We start from the raw sequence: 24,855 nt of genomic DNA on the forward strand, positions 1-24,855 counted from the left end.
TTTTATTTCCCAGGAATTGTTAGTGGGCTTTGCCAGGACAAAACTTGTCATATTGCCCCCCGGAAATATTTCTTTACATTCCAAAGGGTATTCTCCTTCTTTCCTGAAGGAGAATTTGTGTACATTAGGGAGCAAAGTTTTTTCTCACTGTCTCACAAAGGGAGGGAGTGGGAGACAGCTGTTCCTCTTCCAGATAAACTCTCATATTTTGGGGGGGGGGGGGTTCTTCACCTATAGTACAGACCCCAGTAAGTGTAATGTGACGTCTGGCTCTCACTGAATCACCTTAGAAGGGGGAAAGATTGGGGCCAGGGGAACGGATGCAGTTTTTACTGTAAGTAAGTATAAATAGTTTGTCCCTGTCCCAGAAATCTTGTATCTAACTCTCAGGATAATATGAATAAATAAAGATATTAACACATATCAATATTTAGAAACCTAATTTCTACGTTCACAAGTAGACTATAATGTCCTTGAGCGTAGGAATCGTTGTGATTCTTTATGGTATTCCTGGTGCGTGGCGGCGTGTGGTGCTTAAGAAATCTTTGCTGATTACTTGTTGAATAAGTAAGTGAATTGCCTCAATCCCTGAAGAATGGTTAAGTGTCATTCAGTTGAAAGCATGAGCTGGTCTAACAACCCAAGCTTCTGATGGCTCTGCAAGTAGGTAGGGACTTCTGAAAATATTGTCTGAAGAAATACAGGGACCTGCAGCTGGTTGGTTAGGCTCCTTGTGATGAGGTCAGTGACCGTGTCCCTCTGCCTTGTAGACTAGCTATGGGTTACACATTTGCATGACCTCAGGCATCACTCTGACTTGTTGCTGTCCTCCCTGAATTTCTCAAAGAAGGACTGTTTCTTCAGAGCAAAGGCTCTGAAGTATAGAGTGCCTTGAATCAAATCCCAGCTCTGTCCCTTGATAGGGACAACTTACTGGACTGCTTTGTGGCTCAGTTTTCTATCTGTAAAATGGGTAGGATAATACAGATGTTGTGAGGATAAAAGTCCATTTATGCAAAAGAGTTAATAATGGTTCTTGGGAGGGAAAAATGAATTAATTAATGTAAAATCCTTAGAAAAATATCTGTCACATAATAAATTCTGTAGAATTTTCTTTTTTGCCTACTTAATGTTCAATTTAAAAGGGGTCAGAGAGAGAAGAAAGAAGTATAGTGAAACCAATTTCTATTCTAATACATGAAATAAATATTTTCTGCCAATGGAAATAATAGCTTAAAAAGATCAAGTCAATATTATAACCAATAGTTTATCTGTGGTTAAAAATTGTTTCTTCAAGTTCAGTGGCAAGTTTTATCCCTAAGATAATTTCCCCCAAATTAGTGCATGGTAAGTAAAATCCTGCGTGGAACTACCTGGACTAGGTGAAGATAAGAATCACATCTGACTCTAAACAGAATGCAGGATGTATTTTCAGTTACAAAGAACCATTGTCAGACATTCTAAGAAAAAAAAAAAAAGAAAACATATTCTACTTTCCAATATGCCAGGGAACTGTTTTCAAAGGCTTTTTAAAAATTGTGTTTTGTGCTTGCTTTTGTTATCATTTGGAGCTCTGCTTTCACAAGATGAAATATGATATTTAGAAGGGGAAGGAGGCTGCCTGGGGAACAACTGAAGCCTAATTGTTATTTTTATGGTTTAAGTCTCTTTTCATCCATTCGACAAACAATTATTGAGAGTGTGCTTTGGGCAAAGTGCTATATGTTTGTTTATAATGTGCAGTGAGCTAGCTGCTTCTCTGTGTTCTGGGAGGTGCAGCCTTGTGCAGTGCTCTCAAAGGGACCTAAAAGAGTTAATGGATCTCATTAGCTAATACATGGCATCACCATCCACCCAGTTTCTGGTTAGACAGCATTACCAAAGAGGTCAAGGTCTGCATTTGATCCCTTCCTGAACAGGTTTTAGCCTTACTCAGCAGTTTCAGGTCAATAGACCATACTTTGACCTAAAAATCTAATCCCAGCGTCATAATCGGGCCGTAGGGCATATTGGAGCAAATCTGTTACTATCATTGATATTTCATGCTCACACTGTATGACCTCATGTCTGAAGAACAGTACTTTACTTTTATTGCTATCCACTTATTTGTATCGGAACTTAATAGAAGTTCCTTAATAGAAGGATCCAGTATCTAATACTTAAATAACATTATTGATAAAATAGCAAATATCTATATAAATTTTATTATGTGCCAAAGAATGTTATAAATGCTTTACATATATTAACTCATTTGAATTTTCACAGCATTCCTATAAGGAAGGTGCTATAGTATTATCCCCATTTCACAGATCAGAAAACTTAAGCAGAGAAAAGTTATATAACTTCCCATGGCTATTAAGTGGCAGAGCTGGCATGGAAATATAGGCAGCCTGGCTCCAGAGTCCTACATGTCTGACCAGTATGACACTTGTGTGAAAACCCACTGTTTTCACTCATCAGCCAACATACCACGGATTCTCTCTTTAATTATTCAAATATTAAATTAATCTCTCATTTAAGAAGACTGTGCTGATTGCTGCACTGTATTTTGTAAATAAACTGACAGTGAGACATACGATCTTAAGATTTTAGTCCACAGAAATGTTTTGATCCTTTTACTATCCTAGTAAATGGCTCTTTGTTGCCCCAGATACCACATCTAGACATTAGCCTATATTTATTTGAGCTCCAATATACCTTTCCCACCTTCTCCCTGGATAGTTTCTTCATGGTCTTTTCCCCACTTCCCCTAAATTGTCCTCTTTCTACCTAGTCACTTTAGCTTGAAATCACCTTTCCTTCTTTAAATTTCTATAGCAGTTAATGTTAGTGAATATGCCTGGCTATGTATATTAGGAATTATGGCATCTCCTCTACTGTTGACTTGAACTGTTAGTAAAATCTTTGGTCATGATTTAACTTCTCACACGTTTGTGTCTCTTTAACTCTTCAACAGGACTCTAAGCTCCTTGGGGACACAGACCTAGTTTTAAGCCTGAAATAAAAGGTTTAAGTTAGTTTGTATGTATATATTATAGGCATGATCCATCTGGAAATAAACATGGATCCTTCCCAGACGGAGAAGAAGTGCTGAGGGCCCTTGATGTTATGATGGGTGACGTTGGTTTTAGATCAGTAGAATAATCTTCTCAATCAGGAATTATTTCATTGCTTTTCTCTGTTTTCCCAACTCATCAAAAATATATTAATCAAGAAATATTTTTGATGTCTACTATACATGAGACAGGCTTAACATCATGGTTTTCATATAGGTTATGGTCCTGGATTGCAGGGAAAACACAATCTAATTGGGTTTCTGGATTTTATACCTCTCTGTAACATTTAACTAGCAACCTTAAGAATTACATGCTAAATACTAAAATGGTCCTGACCACGTGAGAGCTTAGAGGAAGAAGTTGGGAGAGAAGGCACTTTGGACTGGGATGCTCAGTTCATGGAGGGGGGAATTTGAGTTGGGTTTAGAAGGTTGAGCAGCTTTTAGGAAAAAGGCAGAGAAGAGAAGAAGGGCATTTCAGGCAGGCATATTTACAATGATCAAAAGGAAAATGTTGGTTGCATATTTAGAAGACAATATACTAAACAGTTCAGTAACAGAAGGTATAGGTTATAAGGTTGATTGTGTAGGTTGGATTGTAGAAAACTATAAATATCAGGTTCTTAGGCACTGGGAAGGCAGCAAAAGATTCTGAGCTTGACAGTGATATTATACAAAGCCTAGTTTGGACTGCAGAGAAATTGGAGGCAGGGTATTCAGTAAAGAATTATTAGAAAATATAGATTCAAAAACTTCATTCATTCATTCATTCATAGATGGACCTAGAGATTATCATACTAAGTGAAGTAAATCAAAGACAAATATCATATGGTATCACTTATATGTGGAATTTAAAAAATTATATGAATGAACTTATTTACAAAACAGAAACAGACTCACAGACTTAGGAAACAAACTTATTGTTACCAAAGGGGAAGGGGGTAGGGATAAATTAGGAGGTTGGGATTAACATATACATACTACTATATATAAAATAGATAATCAACAAGGACCTACTGTATAGCACAGGGAACTCTACTTAATACTCGGTAATAACCTATATGGGAAAAGAACCTGAAAAAGAATAGATATATGTATATGTATAACTGAATCACTTTGCTGTACACCTGAAACTAACACAACATTGCAAATCAACTATACTCCAATATAAAATTAAAAAAATAAAGTTCATCACTGTTAATGTATTTAAAAAACTTTATTCATTCATTTGTTCATTCAGTTATGTGAGAGTTCATTTTTTCCCTTACAGTTTTATTGAGATATAATTGACATACAGTACTACATAAGTTTAAGGTGTACAACATAATGATTTGACCTATATGCATCATGAAATAATTACCACAATAAGTTTAGTAAACATCCATCATTTCATATAAATGTAAAATTAAAGAAATAATGTTTTTGCTTGTTATGAGAATAGATTCAGAGAATTTAGAATTAAAAGTGTCTTCCTTAAGCACTAGAATTCATTTAATTATTTCACATAGGTAGAAGAGAAAACTGGGACTCAAATAGGTAAAGAGAATTGCCTAAGAATATGGTATACGTTTTTCATTTTTGTTTTCAAATTTTTATTTCATTTTCAGGTCACAAAGCTATAATTTCAAACATATTTTGTTATTCTTAAAAGTGAATTTAAAAGAAAAATACTGAGTTAAGGGCAATTCTGCCAAATACCGAAGTGTATTTTGGGGGCTAGAAACACATTAAAGGGCATAGTTTTAATGGAATTGATAAAATAAACTCAAGACTTTGCCATTTAATAGGCTATTTGTCTTATATGTTAAAGCATCCTTTTACATTTATGGAAAATAATATGCTCATAAAAAATTCCTAGCAACCAGTTTGTGTTATTTTCATTACATTGAATAATAGCAGTAAACATGAGAATGATGTCTTTTAATCTGCTGATAAACTTTATTATTTCATTGCTGTATTTATCACTAAGACAGTTCACATCATTTTCACATCATTTAATAGATTCAACATGTTTTCAAGGCTACTGACATTTCTGTTGATTTTGAGTGGCTTTTTATGTTTATTTGCACTTTAGTAGGAACTGGAAAATCTCATTAAAAGACAGTTGCTCATTTCCATTAAGAGGCCATGAAATATGAATGGTGATATTTTTTTCATCTGAGTCCAAGGTGAACAAGAAGGAATAATACTAATAAAATCTGAAATAGCAACCCATCTGCTCAAGAAATTTCATTAGTTAGTTATAACTTTTATCCATTATTTAATTTCTTTTGAAATATGTGATAATTTTTAATGGCCAAAGGCCACCAATGTAGAGCTACTTTAAACAAGATCAGTTGCAATTTTTCTGGCTTGGAAAAATATTCCAGAGTTTCTGCAATGTTGTAAAACTTTTTGAATACCATTTAAAGCATAAAATCTTATAAAATTTGATGTATGTTTGTTTAACACAGAGTTCCAATCTGCTTTTAAACGCAGGGATGCTGTTCTAAAGGCAGAGGTTTATTTATGTGTTTATTCATGTATCCATCCAGGAGATGTTTATTGAGTGCCTAAGTAACTGTGATGCAAGGTAAAAAGTGAAAAAATCCCCGAAAAGATGTATGGATAGAATGTTAATGGAGATAGAAGCCTACTGCTCTAAGTGTTCATGGTGGAGGGTTGGGGACCTCTTACATAAGCTCCTGTGAAATTATGAAAATTCCTCAATACTTTGATCAAGACAGACCAAAGTGACCTGGAGATTTCATATACATTTGCAGTGTTATTACACATCTAAGTGTAAGTACGGTACCTAAAAGCGTAGTAGTAGAATAAAGAAATTATAAGGCCAGTGCTTAAACTACTAGGTCACAATGATCTTTTTGCACAGGTTATTGTAGTTAAGATCAAATGCTCTTACCATTTCGAGCCAAATTTGAAATTTGGGAGAAATGGTGTAAAGACAGTTTTAATGAAAATTCAGCCAACTTTGTTGAACTTGAAAATTAGTATCCTTTGGGGGTATACACATTGAGTCGAAAAGATGTACATGTCCATAAATGGAGAATTGTGGGACTTGAAGTCTTGCAGTTTTTGTGGAAATGGGGATGAAGGTTCTGAGCCCGGGGCACATGCTAACCCCCTACCTCCCAAATTGCTTAATTCAAGGGAACTGTATAGCTAATCCCGTGTGTGTAGGTATGTGTGTGCTCTTGGGCTTCCTTTAGACAGTGCAGTACTTCCTTGACAGAAGAAGAAATGAAGGTAGTCAAGTGAACAAGCATGTCATTGCTGAAGGGCTGAAGGGCTTCAGTATAGGTTCTTTAGAGTCTAATGCCATAGTTGATGGCATTTTTTATTTACATATGATTATTCTGACAAGATTTTAGAATTTAGTTACGACAAACTTATTCCACTAATTTTATTTTATTCTAATTGCTTTTCTTTCTTCCCTCCCTCCCTCCTTCCCTTCCTTTCTTCCTTCCTCCCTCCATTCCTTTTTTATTTGTTTTTTTGCAAAACTTTGCAATAAGGGCATTATAGAGGTAGGCAGAGAATGCTGTCTAATGATAAAGTAGGATTAAATTAGTAAAGAAAGACAGTGTGAAGATAGCAAAGATAAAACATGTCACCACTTAATTTAGTACTTCTATCCTATTTCTACCCTATTATTATTCAGATATTTAATCTAGAAATTGTTTGGGAACCTAAATTATCTAAGTAATTATTTTGATACTCCACTGTATTTGCTATGTAAATACAGTCACTAAGTGAGACTCTTAAGTAAATTTACAAAAAAAAAATGTAGAGAGTGCATGCATTGGAAAAACAATTCTTGAATTTATTCATGTAGATAAACACACATTGTACTATGTGTTATTGGAGCATAACCAAGAGAGCAAAGGAGAACCAGAAATTTCTGGAATGCTATAAAGTATCTTTTGTTTAAAAATTAAGATTTTAAGGTTTTGTTTTTTAAAGGCTATACCCCATATGTAGCTAAATTAGACTTGGTGTAAAGTGAGGAAAAACTTTACCTCAAATTCTTCTTAGTACTTTCCATTAATTTGAGAAAAGAACTTTAAAAGATTACATCTACCATTATAATAAAAAATATTTATTATAAAAATTGTCACATTTCTCTGTACATAACCTAGACACAAAAACACAATTTATACATTAATAATTTAAGTGGGCCTGAACATTCAGTTTCCATCCACTAGGATCCTAAAGTTCTTCCACAGATTTCACAAATACCAATGTGGACTATTTCTATTTTATAGAACTCCATTTACACAGTTGATGTTATTGAGATACCAACATTTCTTTTTCTCTTGTGTTTTAAAGGTAGTTCACAGTGTTTGAGTTAACTATTAATCAACTGCTTTAATCTTTGGTAAATACAAGAATTTACGTGCAAAAGTGTTTAAATTTTTGAAAAGTCAAAACCTATTGCAAATAGTTCTGTGTAATCAATAAATGCATGAGCCAGAGTCTCACCATCAAGAAAAGTCACTTCCAGGACTTCTGATGATAACACCTGAAATCCACAACAAATAGTTTGAGGCTTTTATGGCCACTACCAGAAGCACCACACCACTAGGCCATGAGAAAATTAAACACAAATGTTAAATTCAACATACAGACAGTGCTGATTATTTTACAAAACAGGAAGTGCTAGTTTTTTTCGATATCCCGGTTTAAAACATCAATTTGACACAGAAGAGTTTATTATCTCATAAAAGCCTATTATCTTGCAAGAGTGAGAGAACCATTTAAAGAAGCCATACTGTTTTGAAAGACACCAATTCATTCTCTCGCAAATAATTTATCCATGATAATATGGGTCATTTCTTGAAATAATTTGTGGGGAATATAGCAAGATGCTTGCCTTCTGCTTCCCTCTCTCCTTCCTTCCCATCTTTCTTCCCTCCCTTCCTTCCTTCCTACTTTCCTTTGTTTTTTCATTTCTTCTCTAAGAGGAATGTGCTAGACTGCCCCATCAACCTGCATATTATACTTGAACTCCCCCAAAGTTCCATATGCATTCCAGCTTTCATGCATTAGCTCTCATTCACAATGATTCACAAATGAAAGCATCAGCATCGATAGCATGAAAACCTTACTTGCAGGCTATTTGTTAAAAATACTCTAAGAAGTATTTAAATTCTAATGTTCTCGAGCTATTCGTTAACTACAGATTTTTATCAGACATGTTAATGGTGAAGTGTAGAGAATATAATTAAATATATAAAAAATACATCTTTTTAAGCCTAGAAAATAGATGCCTTTGGATTACCACCACTGCAGTGTAGAGAACAGCCCTTCCTACTGAGTTAGGTTCTGAATGCATGATTTCTTTCCCTAACACTGGTTTTTCCAATCTACTTCTGTTTCATTTATAAACAAAGCAAGGTGAGATTTTGCTATCACTTTGGTAATTCTTCTCTCCCTCCAACCGCCAACGTCCTGAAATCAGTGCATATTTTAAAATTCAACCAAGACAAGGCACCTGGCAATAAGTGTTCACTTCTTATTTGAGGTGTGAACAGGAAAAGCAGCATAATAAAGGCACTGCATTTATCAGCAGGGGCTTTCTTCTGAGTTTTTACATAGGCCCATGCCTTGGCTGCAACTTAGAATAAAATGTGTTGGCTCACTCCTCCTCGTTCAAAGTAAATGTTATTTCAGTCACTGGCTTTTCATCTCTAGAGTGCATAGATATATATGAAATGTATGTTTACATACATTTCTAATCATATAGTATAAAATAAGCCCTAGTCCTTTGAGTGACAGGAAAGTACTGGTACACTGACACTTGATAATCCATAAATACCAGTATCTTATAACATCAACCAGTGGCCTAAAATATCAGTCATTGAAACTGCTAGCCTACATCTTTACTTCTCACTCTTTCCTGTTCTTGCTGATAAAGAGATGGAAAACTGAGGCTTATTTCTTCTCCAGGATTTGATATAAACTCATACGTTATTCTAAGTTAAAAGAATAAAGAGCTGGCCAGCCACGAACTCCTGTAGTCCTGCACTGTGCTCGCCTGGGTCACAGAAAGGAGCTTTCTTCCTCTTCACATCAGTGTTCTGACCAAGGAGTTTTTGTTGCTGTTGTTTGTTTTTGAGAAAACAAGAGTTCACACGCAAACATTCAGGAAGCAGCACTGGCAGAGACCCACTTTGATCCCTTAAAGCGTCCTGAGGGTCCCTCCTCACACAGCCACGTTTTCCTTTGCCAGGTTCTTTGGTTCCTTGCTTGGGATACACCAGTCACCAGCCTCGCTGCTCGTCTGATAATGTTTGAAGGCTGATTTGTTAAAGACTGGGAGTGTCTCTACAGACTCAGAAGATAATGCCTGAAAGAAAGGGGAGGAAAAAATCAAACCAAAGAAATTATTCATCGCATAATTTGTACCTGAAGTGCTTATTCAAAATAAATTCAGAGGTAAGTATTCAAATATTCAAATACATTCTTTTAATTGATTTACTAATAAGAGCACACCAGAGTCCATGGTATGCTAGGCACTGTATAAAAGAAAAATGAATATTATCTGCACCCCATAGGGGCTGAAATAATATATATACAGTTATAAATCAGGTAATAGTATTTGTGTTCAATAGTTACACATGTCCCTTGTTTGGATATTGCTGATGCCATAGAGTTGAATAGCAACAGGTTTTGCCTGCAAAACCTTTGTATGTGTGATAAAGTGAGAGTCCTAACCTGATACTATTGATCTGTTAAAATCTGATACTGTAAATCTATAATATGTTAACCTTTTCCAATACTTTGAAGACATTTTCACTATTTAAGAAATGAGTAACTATTTCAGGTGTTCTAAGACCATGTGGCAAATGGTCCCATTTTCCCTTGCACAAAAATGGGAGCCTAGAAGCTTAATGTCTTAGTTGTTAATAACTGTGAATATATTTTCATTTGAAATAGTTGGCAAATGATTAACAGCATCAGGACAGTGACCTTAACAAATAATTTGAGGCTTTATCAGAAATGGAAAAAACATGTACCAAATTTTAAAGTATAAACAGGAAATGCCAGGCACCCCACTGATAGCTTCTGAGCAGTCAGCTTTCCTCTCCCTGGATTTCTAACAAGTTCAGCTTAAGGTCTTGAGTATCTTGATATCAGTTGTTTTCTAGGCTGAAATATTATTAGCGTATATGTATTTCCCACAAGTCCAAGTAAAACAAAAGTATAGCTGTTCTTACAGATGCCGATAGGATTTGCCTTAAAAAATTCAAATGAGCATCTCCTCACTCAGAAACTAATGCACTTCTTGGGAAACAATTTTGCTTCACTGAGGCAAGTAGCCTGGCCCACTTCCTTTTTGATACGTTACCACATTAAATATTAAATAATATATCTACACATACCAAATAGAAAATATAATGACTTGTGGTCATTATTTGCACTAACTCAGTTTGGGTATTCACTGTGGACCGTAGAACTCAGGGCTGTAAAAGAAGCAGTCTTTTCAGAAATATGATTTTTTTTTTATTGGATTTAAAGGATACCTTTAAGTAGATGACAGCATCAGTTCCATATCCTGGCAAAGAGTAGAGATTTAGATCTCCTTGAAAGTACTTGGCATAGAGACGAGAAATTGGCAAGCCATAACCAAAACCAGCCTAGAAGGGAAAGATCAGTTATTGACAAAGTGGTGTACATGATCATAGGAATGCAAAATGCTTTCTCATAACCCCCATGCCCAATTTAACTAAATTGATTAACTTGCCTAAATACTTCCTTGTAATCCTTGCTCTACATTTAGAAGTAGGTGGCTGGGGTGAACTTAGCCATATAATTGGTCTTACCAGAGGAGCATTCCGGGAATTATCCATCACAGGCGTTGGTGCAGTGGAGTATGTGTAACTAAAGAGCCGGTCAATGATCCTCAGGGGAACACCACCTCCTCTATCTGAAATCTTAAACAAACAAACCAGTCATCAGAGCTACACATATAAAACAATACGCATTTGTTTATATAAAAATGTCTTTCCTTCATTTAAAAGTCACCTGGTGTACATGACTTTGATCTATTGTTCAAAGCAGAGAGCTTTATTATTATTGACTATTTAAAAAATTCTCTTAAGAAAGACTCAAAAGAAAAACAGAGAATGGTTACCTTAATTGTAAGATCTTCTTTTCCCAAGACAACAATCACCTCAATTGGTGTCAGGGAAGGCCAATTTTCCTGGTGTTCAACTGTGGCCCTCATTGCATTCTAAAGAAAACAAAACCGTAAGGAATTCAATGGCAGGAGGATGAGGGACAATAAATAACTGTTTTTTATGTTTAAAATGAAAGCAGCACAGAGGGTAATTCAAAGTTCTTATTTTATTTTTTTAAGTTAGTAGTAAAATAGCTCTGTAAATAGCCATTTATGATTGTGTCATGCAGGAGGTATAATGAAAAATATTCATTTACCATGTAATATAGCTACTGGGAGTAATGTCTAATGGAAAAACAATTCTGCTAGCTGTCAAGTTCTTATTTGTAAGCTTAATTTAAATGTAGAAATTGGTTTTTATAGTCCATTTCCTGGCTTTCTCTTTTCTGACTTTCCATTACATTTTACATCTAAGCACCAAAGACTATTACATAACAAATAACAGTGAATCATTGAACCAATTTATTGGCTTTTATAAAATTTGCTGGGAAAAGGTTGTTACTATTTAAAAGGATAGTAAATAATTCTAAATTAAATTTCAATTTGCATTTGATTATCATCTTAACTTTTACCAATGATGGCAAAATAACTGTATGAGTTGGACCATTCAATTTAAAAGTAAATCAACAAAAAAGCATCTTTTGTCCTTTAACAGAGAAGAAGCTCAAACAAGTTTTCAGATAAGTAGATGAATCTCATACAGATAAAGTTTTGGTTTATTTTACCCATTTTCCTCTCTACCCTTCTTCTGATAGGTTATCTGCTTTCTGCTTTCTATATAATAATGTTAAGCTCTAAGCATTAGCTGAAGAGAAATAAAATAGATCAGACGTTTGTAGTACAATCAATACCTCATTGCATTAACATTAGAATAAGTTAGGAAACAGTAGGTTCCGGGAAGAGTTACATCAGAATTAGAAGAGGATTTCACTTTTTTTGACGACTTCCTCCTCTCCAGTCCAGGGGACTCTTAGGAACCATCACAAAGCTTCAAGTGTTTTTCTGTCTTTTGGTGCAGGTATAGTGTTTCAGTTTGGGCTTAGAACCTGGGACAGGATTTGATTCTTAGTACCTGGCTGTCCCAGACCAGTAACATCCACATCCTCTAAGAGCTTGTTAGAAATGCAGATTCTCAGGTCAAGATTATCAAAATCTCTGGGACAGGCTTAAGAATCTGTGTTTTAAAAGCTTTCTAGGTGATTCTAATGCATACTAGCATTTAAGAAGCCCTACCCTACTGTTTTGCTATGGAAGGTGTGGACCATGGATCAGCAGCATCACCCGTTAGCTTATTAGAAGTTACTCATCTCAGGCCCAATTCCAGACCTACTGAATCAGAATCTGAATTTTAACAAAACCCCCAGGTGATTCATATGCACATTAAAGTAGATCACTGAAGGAACTGACTGTCCTTTGAGTATATTCTAGTCATAGGTTGGGACCCTGCCACCTCCAGTAATTCTGGACCTGAACCTCTGGATTTAGAGTTGGACCGGCCTATGGGGATGGAGATAACAAGGCCTCAGTCACTGAAGCATTCACCCCACAACCTCCCTTAATGAATGCATGAATGACTAGTGCTTTGTTGGACACCTGAAAAATAATGGGAACAGGGAGCATTGAGATACAGTGACTCATATTGTGCATTCTCAAATACATGTTGATGCTACAAGGAACTGCATGTACCCTTTCAAACATTAACTGCAGCTTCTTTTTGTTAGGACACAGAAGCATGCCTGGGAGAAGATAGTGAGGCTCCTGTTTAGTAGGGAATGATAAAGGGAATAAAAATGTAACCAGTTAACATTTAAAAAAACAAAATTGCAATTATTGTGAAGTGTCTTACCTTGAATAGTTCAAAGAGCATATGATGAAGGTGAGATGAAACATACACAATATGAATTGGTTGGCCTGGAAATTTTCCTAGAAAAAATTAAGCTAATTTAGAACTGCTGAACAAATATTTCATTAAAATAAACTTTCATATCTATTTGATTAATATTTTAGATTTAAAAAGAATTGGAATACTCCCCATCCTCCTCACTCTAGAGTCCTACCTTAGAAGCTTCCCTTTAAACAGTAAACACAACTGATTATTCTTGATTATTACTGATTATTCTTGATTTTTATCAACTAAACATAAAATTCCATAGGCTAAATAAGCTTAAATTTCACCAAGAGGCTAAAGAAAATAGAAACAAAAACCTCATAATACTCTGAAAAGAAAAATAAAAGTATTATTCTTTGGTGTTCCAGGCCTTGGCAAAGTTTGAATCAGAAAACAAGGTCTGGCACAGTTCCCTCTTTATTTCATCAAACAGTTCAAGCAGTTTATCTACAAGTATTATGCAACAATGCTGTTAATGCTTAAAAATATTTTTCAGTCTTTATTTGTACTCCTACTTCTGGTTTAGCAATCCATTACATTTCCCTATCCCCAATCCATGAGTTAAGCTACTCTTAATTTGAGCAACTTGATTTTAATTCTCACCACCAACAAACATTGTTCATCTATAACTATTACTTGAAAAAGATGTTTACTTTGAGTGGAAAGGAAGTTATTCCAATTTCAGTGTACTGTCTTGCTTTGAGAAGCAACTATGGGATAAGATAAAAATAGTGCCTTGCATTCATCCTGTAATTACTTCATTCAGTGTGGGAAGACCTTATCCTTTTAGGTACCCTAGAGTTGAAGCTATTGAAGTATGCTCTGCTTCCAAAACAGTGATATATACTTATAGTGAAAATTAAAAACAAAAAATTGGTAAGAACATTTAACATGACATCTACCTTCTTAAATATTTAAGTGTACAATATTGTTAACTGTAGGAATGGTGTTATACAGCAGATCTCTAGAACTTACTCATCTTGCATAACTGAAATTTTATACCCACTGAATAGCAACTCCCCATCTCCTTGCTTCCTTCAGCCTCTGGCAACAACCATTCTACTCTCCACTTCTATGAGCTTGACTATTTTTGATACCTCATATAAGTGCAATCACAAGTATTTGTCCTTCTATGACTGGCTTCTTTCTTATAGTGCAATTTAAAGTGTTTTTGTTTTCAGATCTGATAAGTAACCTCTTTAGGAGCATATCTCCACTACCAAGTGGTTCCTCCAAATCTGACCTCCTTATTCCTGTATTCTGTAGTAAGCAGTCTTTCTTTGATCAAAGATATTGAAACTTAGCTCCTACTCTAAATCCTAAATTATCTGTTCAAACCATTCTTCTTTATGAATTTTCATTAGCAACTGAATATACTCAATTGGAACTTTCCAGTTGAGATAAAGAGAACCTTGGCTTCAAAAAAAAAAAATGTGTACAAATTCTAGGCAAGTTCAGAAGGCAGAAAAGGAACACAGACATTGCTTTGTATTTACAAGAAGTAATCATACTGGGAGAACACTGAATTTTACATAGATAAAAATATATTTAATTTATAGCTTACCATTCACTTGTGTGAGCTTTAATTCTGGAGATGTTAAATAATACTGATTACAAAGCATCTTGGAACACTCAAAGGCATCTGGAATGGAAGGGTTTTTTTCCATAATGATTAAGTGAATTTATGCCAAGTAAAATTTTCAAGTGATCTTCAGTGTATACACTACCCTTAATCCAAAATATTCATTAGAGTACAAGTTTATGTGTATGGAAAAATAAATTTTTAATATTTTATTGAAGAAAAAATGAACACAGTAATTAAGTTATAGCTGTTGCTATAGGAATATATGCACTTCAGATATCAAATATAATCTATGAGAATATGGCACATTAGCTATTGATGTTTAGATTTTTTATAATATTATAAGTGAATATTTAAGCACTTGACTCTCAAAAACAAAGGACCTTTATTACAGTTTATAAAGACATAAATGGAGCACTCTGAATAGTAATTCATTCAGAGTCACCTCAACAGTACATGTGTCAATCAGATAATGTACATTTTCAATAAGGGAAATGCAGAAACCTAGAAATTACCTTGGACCACTGCTGCCACATCACAGTTTGGATCAATGCTTCCAATGTGGCTTGGGTTTCCTGTCTGTAAGTCACTAAATATAAGGACTGTTGAAAAATAAAAACAAAGAATATTGTTATAAAAATCAGGATACTAATGATTAGAACTACCTCTGAGAAAGAATGTGATCCACCAAGTAGTGAAATATCTACTTAGAGTATGGCTTGTATTCTACACCCATCTCTATATATCATGACCGTGATGAACTAACTTACTGTGCTGGTTCATCAGCATCCGGGTAGAAATACGGTTCATGTAAAATCGATCCAAGAAATACTGAAGATTTTGATTGGTGGCTGGGTCAACTGTACAGGCATCTTTATACTCTAGGATTCCCTGTGCCATTGTAGGAACTACATTATGGTGTCTATTTCGAACTTCGATGAGAGTATCTACAAAACTAAGCCAAAACACATTTATGGTTAGTAGAAGTTCAAATAAGTTTCATTAATTTATATTTCTTAGATTACTTCAAAGAAGGTAAAGCCTTTCTCAAGTACCCATCCAAACAAATCAAATCATACAACGTTTGGATGAAGCTTTATGAAGACTCTGACTACAGATTCTTTGACTACAGTAGAGGAGATAGCTTCACAAACAGATTTATTTTGCTTCTAGCTTACATGTAAAATATCAGCTCTGTGAGTGGTAGGTTCACTCCAGTTGTTCACTAAGCTTTCTCTTTCAAAAGATAATTTAAAAAATAAGTACTATTTAAGATGGCTCTAGAATGCCACTGTGAAAAAAACTTCAAATTTCTTGTAAGATTTAGAAAAGAGTCTTCTTTCTCATTCTTATAGCTAGAGACTGTCAATTACTCTGAAAGAAAATGTGTACTCTACAATGACACCAACGTGCATTGATATTATGTAACAGTAAATCCTTCTACAAATCTAATCATCATACTAAATTTAGAGTAAAAATAGATTTCCTTCTTTTAAAAAGTCCTCTACACTTTTCATCCTCAGCATCATTTCCAATGCCATAATTCTCTATTGCTTTTAAAAAAAACCAACAAGCCAAAACTTGTCATTTGTAAGGGGGTAGTTATTTATTATTCAGGATACTATTATAAATTATCCTTTAAGTGAGGTCTGAAAAAAATCTGATGTTTAGAAATAGTCAAAGTTTTAGACACTTATTCTAATGCGTAAAACTTACTCTGATAATGTTTTCTGGTCCTTTGGGCTTTTCTCGTGGAATTCCACCAACTCCATCAGGCTCTGGATATACCTGTAAAGCGACAGGTGGGCTTTAAGTTTTAAAATTGAATAGTCACTTACAAGTGGCTGAAAACAGATTGCTTTTTTCCAAATGATTTGAAGAGAGAACGTATTATGTTTAAAATTAAAACTTTCCTCCAAGACATTTGGAAAACATATGTCTTAGAAAAAAGAAAGCTACAAATTTAACCCTCAACTTGCTAACTTAAAATTTCTGTTTAACTATCCTAGATCACTATTCAGTTTTCTGTTTTGTTTGTCAAATGTCTTTATTTTTATAGCAAAAGCATTTAGAAATTACTTTTACAGAAAGGCTTCATATTTTTTTCCTCCTGTATTCATTCATAGGTGAATAGAAGTCTTGAAAGCAGCAGTAAATACTATGGATTGAATATGTTTCAGATTGCAGTTGTTTAATGGGTGCATAATACATATATTTCTTAAATCAACAAACAAAAAGTTGTACAGTCAGTGGGTTAGGGTGAAGGTCTGGTGCATACCTGCCTCAGTGCATAACCTGGCTCTGTTCTCTGAAAATCTGCTCCTTTGGTTTACCTACCCTCTCTAAGTCAGTATCCTTATTTGCAGAAGGAGATAATTACTGACACTGAGTGCTGGCTGTGTGCCTGGTACTGTTCTAAGTGCTTTTAAAATGGATTACCTCATTTAATTACACTCAGATATCCCTTTGAGACATATACTTTATTCTCCTCAATAATAGATGGGGGAATTGAGGCCTAGAGATAAGACACTAGGCAAGGATTCCACAACTAGGAAAAGAGGAAGGCATGATTTGATCCTGGGCCTGCTTTGTTAATTGGTTTGTAAGTAACAAAGATTAGGCCCTCTATAAATAATAGTCATTTGTATCTATTTCTAGGACAGGATTCTTTTTGCGATATCAAACTGTCTTTTATTATTTTAAACACAAACTAATATTGTAACTGTCAATTATTTTTCATATTGCCTTCTAAAATTATATTGTGAAAGTATCTACTCTTTCAGGGTAAAAATGTCTGTTTATAGCTTTATAACTGCCCTTATGATAACTTACCCTAAATTAATAGAAAATACATCTTTCAAAGTATTTAAGCTTCAGACCACCTGTTTTCCAATTACGATGTTAATATATTGTAAGAATTCATACTCAGATAACTATCTTAAAACTAGAGATTGTTTCAGAATGGTTCACCACTTACCAGCTTTTAACTAGTTGCACTGAAGAGGTATTTACTAATCCATCAGGGAGGATATAAATTTCCTTCAGGATATTGGCTAGCCTCACAGGCAACTCTTGTCTCAAAAACACAAAGGAGGTTCTTTCACATGCGTTTTCTGAACCTGTAATAAACAGCATCTATTTAGTTTTTGGAAAAAAGTATATCTAAATTATATATTTGAGTAGCATTAACTTTCCAATATTGAACACACATATATATATTACAAAATTATATTTAACTCTCAGTTGGGTAACTGCTTGTAGATAATTCAGGAGTAAGCATCTTCTTTATTGTCTTTTGTCTTTTTCTTTCTTTTTTTTAAAAAGTGACCAAATATGAGAATTATTGTTTTCTCTTTTTGATGAGGATTCACTTCCAAGAAGTCATAATATCCCAAGGCTCTTAGTATTCATAAAAGAATGCAGGATTTAGTCAAATCACAATGTCAGGGAGACAACATCCTTTGCAGAGTTCTAGATATGAAACTGTAGTGAAGGGAAAAGGGGAGGGGTGGGAGTCCTAATGTTTCTAGACTAGTGATAAATAATACCACATTTAAATCCTTGAAATTTTCTTTATAAGATTTGTGCAGAAAGTTTGTAAATATTTTCAGCAGTAATGCAAATATATAGATAACATTAAAGCTAAAGAGACAAAGAAATCTTTGTTAGGAAATGTTAGGGATACAGAGAGATGAACCCTGTGGAGGGGTGGAGGGTGGCTAAAGGATAAAATCTCGGTTAATTCGAAGCTACTTTATAATATTAGGAATCTTCTCCAAGAAGTACTATGCAGTGAAGGAGGGGATGAAGTTTCCAGTTCATTGTTAAATGGTGACTGAAAGCAAAAACTATTTTGACTGAAAACTTTGGACAGAAAGAATAGGAAAGATGAGCTCAAACCAACCAGCATCAGCGGGGCTGCAAGTGGCCTTGACCTGCAGGCACAAACTGTCAGAGAGAAGGCAAATCTAAGAAAGGCAAGGTGTGCTGGCTTCGAGGTTCCAGGGTTCAGCAGGAAAGCGGACACCAGGTGTTTTAAGTAATGAGTCCAGCCCTCCCTACACCGGGTCTGAAAGTTAAGGCAGCTCCCCAGTCCCCGCCCGGGCCCTACGTCCCCGCTCACCGAAATCCAGCAGCTGCTTCATGGACAGGGGGGACGGGCTGTAGCGCGAGAAATGCTCGACCTCGCGGGGTACCAGGGAGCCGGCGCTGCGCATCACGAAGCGTGCCGCCTTCATCTTGATGCCCACCGTCCTGGCACGAGCTGGGGCTGGTGTGTGGCGTGAAGGCTGCGGGGAGCAGGACCTGGGGCCTTAGAAGGGGCGGGGCGCGTTCGGACGGGGAGAGCAGGTGGCTGGCGGGCTCGTGCTCCCCGGCCTGGGCTGAGGTTCGGGGGTGCTTCGCGGTGGAGGAATCGGGTAGTGAGTCGATGGAGCAGTAGGTAGCTTGAGACTCAAGTTCGTATCCTGTCATCACCGGCCGCCTCCCGAGGTTTTATTTGTTTCCCTGCACCACCTCCCCCCCCCCCCCGCCCCCCGCATCCCCCGCCCGCGAAGCTCCAACCGGGAGGAGCCACTGGAACTTGGAGAGCTTCCTGAGCTTGGAGCCGCGCCCGTCAGCTCAGATAAAGAACTTTGGGCCCCGCCTCCAGGACGCGGAGGCCTGGCACCCGAAGCTGTGAGGGGTAAGGGGACAGCAGGAAGCCAAAGCGGCCGTCAGGAGGTACGTGGGCTCAAGATCAGCCTTTTGTGACAGGACCCCGGACAGCGTGGGCTGGGGCCAGCCCAGACTCGACCTTGTTTACAAGCGAGAAGCTGTCTCAATGTCACGCATTCCAAGCCAGAAGCTGTTTCCAAGAATCTTGGCTCGGAGATGTCATTGGTTCGTGCTCGGAGCGGGGCTTTTACAGTAGCTAATCAGCTGCGTGCAGAAGTATGGGCTTCTCTGCCATTGGACAGCGAAAAGAATAAACAGCCTAGAGTTCTTACAGTGTTTTCTCCATCGGTGAATAGCGCAAGTCGGGAACTGGAAGTTCCTTTTGCGGGGACTTGAGCAGCCCAAAGTACGTTTACTTTTTTTTGTGGCGATAAAAAGCCATCAATTTGTCTCCTTCCGGTAATACATTCCCTCCATTAGGCTTAACTCTTTTAATTAAAAGCAAGATTTAAAAGGGACTAATTTGTCAGTTTGACTTTTTTTCTCCAGAGAATTTGCTCACTCTGTCCTCCTGTATGAAACGTGCTTTATCCAAATCTTTGCTTAAGACATTATTTTATACCAGTAAATGTCCACCACAAGCTATGTGCTGCAAGATATCTTTCCTGATTGCCTCTCCCTGTGCCTTCTTACAAATATGGATTTTGTCACTTATGACATTATATTGTAGCTATTTATGTTCTTGTTTTGTCCCTTTCTGAACGTCTCCCCTGAAAGAGATCAGGTTTGGGACCATGTCTGATGCATCTTTCTGATTCCTACTCTGCTTTGTTGCTACTCAAGCTTAGTTGTGGAAACATGGGGAAAGTTCCAAATTGCATCTCCACTTGGAGATAGGTTTTGATACCACTATGATTTATATCTTTGTATTCTGAATCCTTTTTTACATATGTGCATAGCTCCATGAAACAACAACAAAAATGTTCAAGAAGTCAAAAGACTAAATAAAACTCTCTGATGAAGCAATTTAAGGTAAAAAAAATCCCTTCCTTTTTCTTTAATATATCCTAAGAACAGAAGTAAAAGAAAAGCATTCATTTGCTTTTCTTACCCTGCGTGTGGGATCTGGAATAGGCAAAAATATATATTACAAAGAATTCTACTCTTTAATCTGCAGAGGAAAGGCAATGGAAATGATGCATTATAAGCAGGTTTAATTTAGGAAAGCTCCATTGATCACTTGACCTGACTTCCCCCCCGCAGTGCTCCCGTATGTGTGGTGGGGTGATTAAAGATCAGATGAAGTCATATGACGTTCATAGACATGGCTAAGGGCTAAATGTGAACCGAGGTCACCAAACTTTTGTATGCATGTCATCCCATCCAACAATAGTTACCAGGTTATTCTCACAGTACGTTACATTCTTCTCTGTCATATGTCTATGACAGGAACTGGCAACAGTTATGGTAACTGGGCTGGGATAGACAGATCAGGTTGTGTACCCAGTTGGCTAAGGTGCTGTGTATTACCGTGATTAGAATGTGACCTGGAAAGAGAGTTTCATTTCTATTCTCAGGCTGACTTCAGAACTTGGAGGTGATCCAGTTGCTATAAAAGTAAAGGAAAGGGAATTACTTAGGAGCAATGGATATGGACAAATCTGCACATTCATTTGAGTAAAGGGTAGAGCTTCAAGAGTGCAAGTCACACTTTTGCCAAAGGACTGGGCATATGCCCAATGGAACAAAATGCATCAAGACCTAAGGAGAAGCCCATTCAACTTTTCCACCTCTAGGAGCATATTCCAAGGAAGCAATTAAAAATATACATAACGGGGGGCTTCCCTGGTGGCGCAGTGGTTGAGAGTCCGCCTGCTGATGCGGGGGACACGGGTTCGTTCCCCGGTCCCGGAGGATCCCACATGCCGTGGAGCGGCTGGGCCCGTGAGCCATGGCCGCTGAGCCTGCGAATCCGGAGCCTGTGCTCCGCAACGGGAGAGACCACAGCAGTGAGAGGCCCACGTACTGCAAAAGAAAAAAAAATATATAAATATATATATATACACATACATATATATATATACACACACACACATAACAGGAACTTCAGAAGCCATGATGGAAAGATGAACAGATTTGACTACAGAATATTTAAAGTTAAAAAAATGAACAGCATACTTGGAGAAAATACTTTCAAAGTATATAACAGACAAATGATTTTTTAAGAAATGGCTATTTCAACACAGAACAAAATAGACATGATCTGTTCCCTCATGGAGGTTTTAGACTTGTGGGGGAAACAGGCATTACAAAAGCAAATGGACAATGAGGGTTATGAAGAAAATTCATATGAAGAATATAATTGGCTGTAACTACCTTAGATTTGTGGGCAAGGAATGTCTCTCTGAGAAAGTAACAATTATAAGAGATGGAGCAGCCTTCCATTGGGGCATGAGAAGGGAATATTGGTGAAAGCATGTTGGTGAAGAGATTGAGGAAAGCAAGGCCTCAATCAGTATTTGGTCTCTGATGTTTCTTATAACTGGTGCTTTTAGAGGATACTAGGTATCAGGAGTTGGACTGGATGCATTGGTGGGTGCAAAACCATTTTCTCTCAAGTATCACATACTAATAGTGGGTGATAGAAAACAATGGTCAATTTTTTTTAATTTATGGGACTTCTGTTTAATCCCCAAAGCAAAAAAATTACAATCAATGCACTAGAAAACAGTTCATAAAAGAGATTTGATCAATGTGTCAAGTTGGTGGTGATGCTAACAGTGCTCAGGCGTGTTTGGAGGAAGAGCTATGTTGGAGGTCAGGGAATGCTTTCTCTGAGGGTTGGCTTTTGAGACAACCTTAGAAGGATGAGGAAGTTTTTGGCAAATTACTGGTAGACAGATGTGGAAGGATGTCTAAGCCAGAGAATAAGCACAGATGTACAAGCTAGGGATATAGTAGAGAAATAATGACTAGTTTACCAAAGTGGGGAGGAAATGCAACATTGGGTTATATCATGAAAGCCTTAAATGCTGGTATGAGGACTTTGCTATTCCTGGAGTAGGCAACATGGAACTATTGAAGTCTTTTAGGCAACAAGCAATGAGCTCCCTGCACAAATTTGTTAGCAGCTAAACAATTCAATGCAACTAAACTTCACTGACCACCTATTATGTACCAGGCACTATGGTAGGTGCTGGGGACATAAAAATGAAAGTGGCATAGTTCCTTTCTTCAAGGATTAGAGAAAGACATGTAAATACAGTAAGTCCCCTACATACGAACGAGTACTGTTCGGAGAGCTCGTTCATAAGTCCAATTTGTTTGTAAGTTCAACAAAGTTAGCCTAGGTAACACAATCGGCTATGTAGTACTGTACTGTAATAGGTTTATAATACTTTTCACACAAATAATACATAAAAAACAAACACACAAAATAAACATTTTTAATCTTCTGGTATAGTACCTTGAAAAGTACAGTAGTACAGTACAACAGCTGGTATACAGGGGCTGGCATCGAGTGAACAGGCAAGAAGAGTTACTGACTGGAGGAGGGAGAGGAGGTGGGAGATGGTAGAGCTGAAGGATTGTCAGCAACAGGAAACAGAGGGCAAGCTGCAGTTTCACTCACACCTGACGTGATTGGACATGCGAACGCACATTTGCATCTTTGGAAGTTTGCAACTTGAAGATTCATATGTAGGGGACTTACTGAATCTAAAGAAAAAAATAGCCTGATGCATATAAAGTGTGTGTTGGAGTTGGGGGAAGAGCAAGCAGTCAGCAAAGACTTTCCTAGAAGAGGTGACACATCTGAGTTATAAAGGTAAAATAGAAGTCCACAGGTAAAGAGGAAAGATATTGGGGCAGTGTTGAAAGGAAATGAAAAGGGCCATTTGTTGGTAAAATCTCTAGGCTCTGTCAAATCTGAGAAGGAATAATGAAAAAACCGTTCTCTGATGTTCTAAGCCTGTGCTACTGGGAGGGGGTGATTTCAGCAATAGAAGCAAGAAGTCAGAAGGGTCAGGAGGAACGGATAGGTTGACTGAGGAGGGGGGAACACAAATGATGAATTTGGGAACACTTTGAGTTAATGAGAAACCACAGGCGTGGCTGTAATTACTGGTGAAGGGAAGATGAGAACTCAAAGGCTATTAAGCCACTGCAGAGAAGTGAAGGTAGGTGAGTAAGAGCCTCTCCCCATTTTCTTTACACAGGGCTCCCCTCTACTATTAGCCTACAGCCATGTCTCACTTTTTTCTGTGCACAGTATTTCCTTCTGGAGCAGCCCTTAGTTTCATTCTTGGCCTCCCTACACTTATCAAGGTCAAAATCCCTCCCTTAACTAAAGCAACACGGAAGCAAAACTGTTCTTATTATTCATTTTTTTTTCTTTCCATCTGTAGCTCCAATGTTATCAGAAAAAAAGCAAGTGAATCCTGAAGCTAACACATCTTGACTTTACACTGGAAAACAAGAATTTTGCCTCAGCTCCAAATACAGGCTTAGAGTTCATTTCCCCCCAGAAATTTCTCAGTTGTGTTTAATGTTTGCATTTACAAAAAAATAAGAGGTGAGCAAAGGAAATAAAAAATTAACTAAAGAAAAAAAACAGACATGTGGAAACATTCTGAGACTAATGAATGAGTAGGAAAATAAAAAGTCATAAGATAGGGCTTGCCTGGTGGCGCAGTGGTTGAGAGTCCGCCTGCCGATGCAGGGGACACGGGTTCGCGCCCTGGTCCGGGAAGATCCCACATGCCGCAGAGCGGCTGGGCCCGTGAGCCATGGCCGCTGAGCCTGCGCGTCCGGAGCCTGTGCCCCGCAACGGGAGAGGCCACAACAGTGAGAGGCCCGCGTACCAAAAAAAAAAAAAAAAAAAGTAATAAGATAATGAGACATCATTGTTCTACCATCAGGCTGGCAAATAACAAAAAATGCTGATGTTGGCAAGTCCTGGGGAAATGAACGCTCTCCTGTGCTATTTGTGGAAGTGTAAAATTGGCAATATTTTTTGGAAGGCAATTGGCAGAATCTATAAAAATTTGAAGGAGAGTTACCTGTTTCAGCCATTCCACTTCTAGAAACTTATCCTACAGTTTTACTAACAGAGAGCATAAAGATTAATGTACAAGATTGTTCATTGCAGTTTACCTGGAAGAACAAAAATTTGAAAACAAATCAACTTGTCTACTCATGGGGGAATGGATAAATAAAGAACACCCATGGGGCTTCCCTGGCGGCGCAGTGGTTGAGAATCTGCCTGCTAATGCAGGGGACACGGGTTCGAGCCCTGGTCTGGGAAGATCCCACATGCCGCGGAGCGGCTAGGCCCGTGAGCCACAACTACTGAGCCTGCGCGTCTGGAGCCTGTGCTCTGCAACAAGAGAGGCCGCGATAGTGAGAGGCCTGTGCACCGCGATGAAGAGTGGCCCCTGCTTGCCACAACTAGAGAAAGCCCTGGCACAGAATCGAAGACCCAACACAGCTGA

At 37.3% G+C, this 24,855-nt stretch overlaps 2 protein-coding genes across 2 annotated transcripts in view; one reads left to right on the plus strand and one right to left on the minus strand.

The window, feature by feature from the left end:
- Nucleotides 1–24,855, plus strand: part of ASB4 (ankyrin repeat and SOCS box containing 4) — a 213,343-nt gene that overhangs the window by 110,749 nt on the left and 77,739 nt on the right. The window lies entirely within an intron of this gene.
- PDK4 (pyruvate dehydrogenase kinase 4) lies at nucleotides 6,869–19,194 on the minus strand. The gene is made up of 11 exons (XM_032642810.1): nucleotides 18,831–19,194; nucleotides 17,685–17,826; nucleotides 16,424–16,495; nucleotides 15,478–15,662; nucleotides 15,223–15,309; nucleotides 14,690–14,767; nucleotides 13,084–13,160; nucleotides 11,193–11,291; nucleotides 10,882–10,992; nucleotides 10,582–10,695; nucleotides 6,869–9,404 (listed from the first exon to the last, which is right to left on the minus strand). The coding sequence occupies exons 1-11, from the start codon at nucleotides 18,943–18,945 to the stop codon at nucleotides 9,261–9,263; spliced, it is 1,224 nt and encodes a 407-aa protein (XP_032498701.1). The 5' UTR covers nucleotides 18,946–19,194; the 3' UTR covers nucleotides 6,869–9,260.

This window comes from Phocoena sinus, chromosome 9, assembly GCF_008692025.1.
Source record: "Phocoena sinus isolate mPhoSin1 chromosome 9, mPhoSin1.pri, whole genome shotgun sequence".
In the NCBI taxonomy this organism is placed as follows: domain Eukaryota; kingdom Metazoa; phylum Chordata; class Mammalia; order Artiodactyla; family Phocoenidae; genus Phocoena; species Phocoena sinus.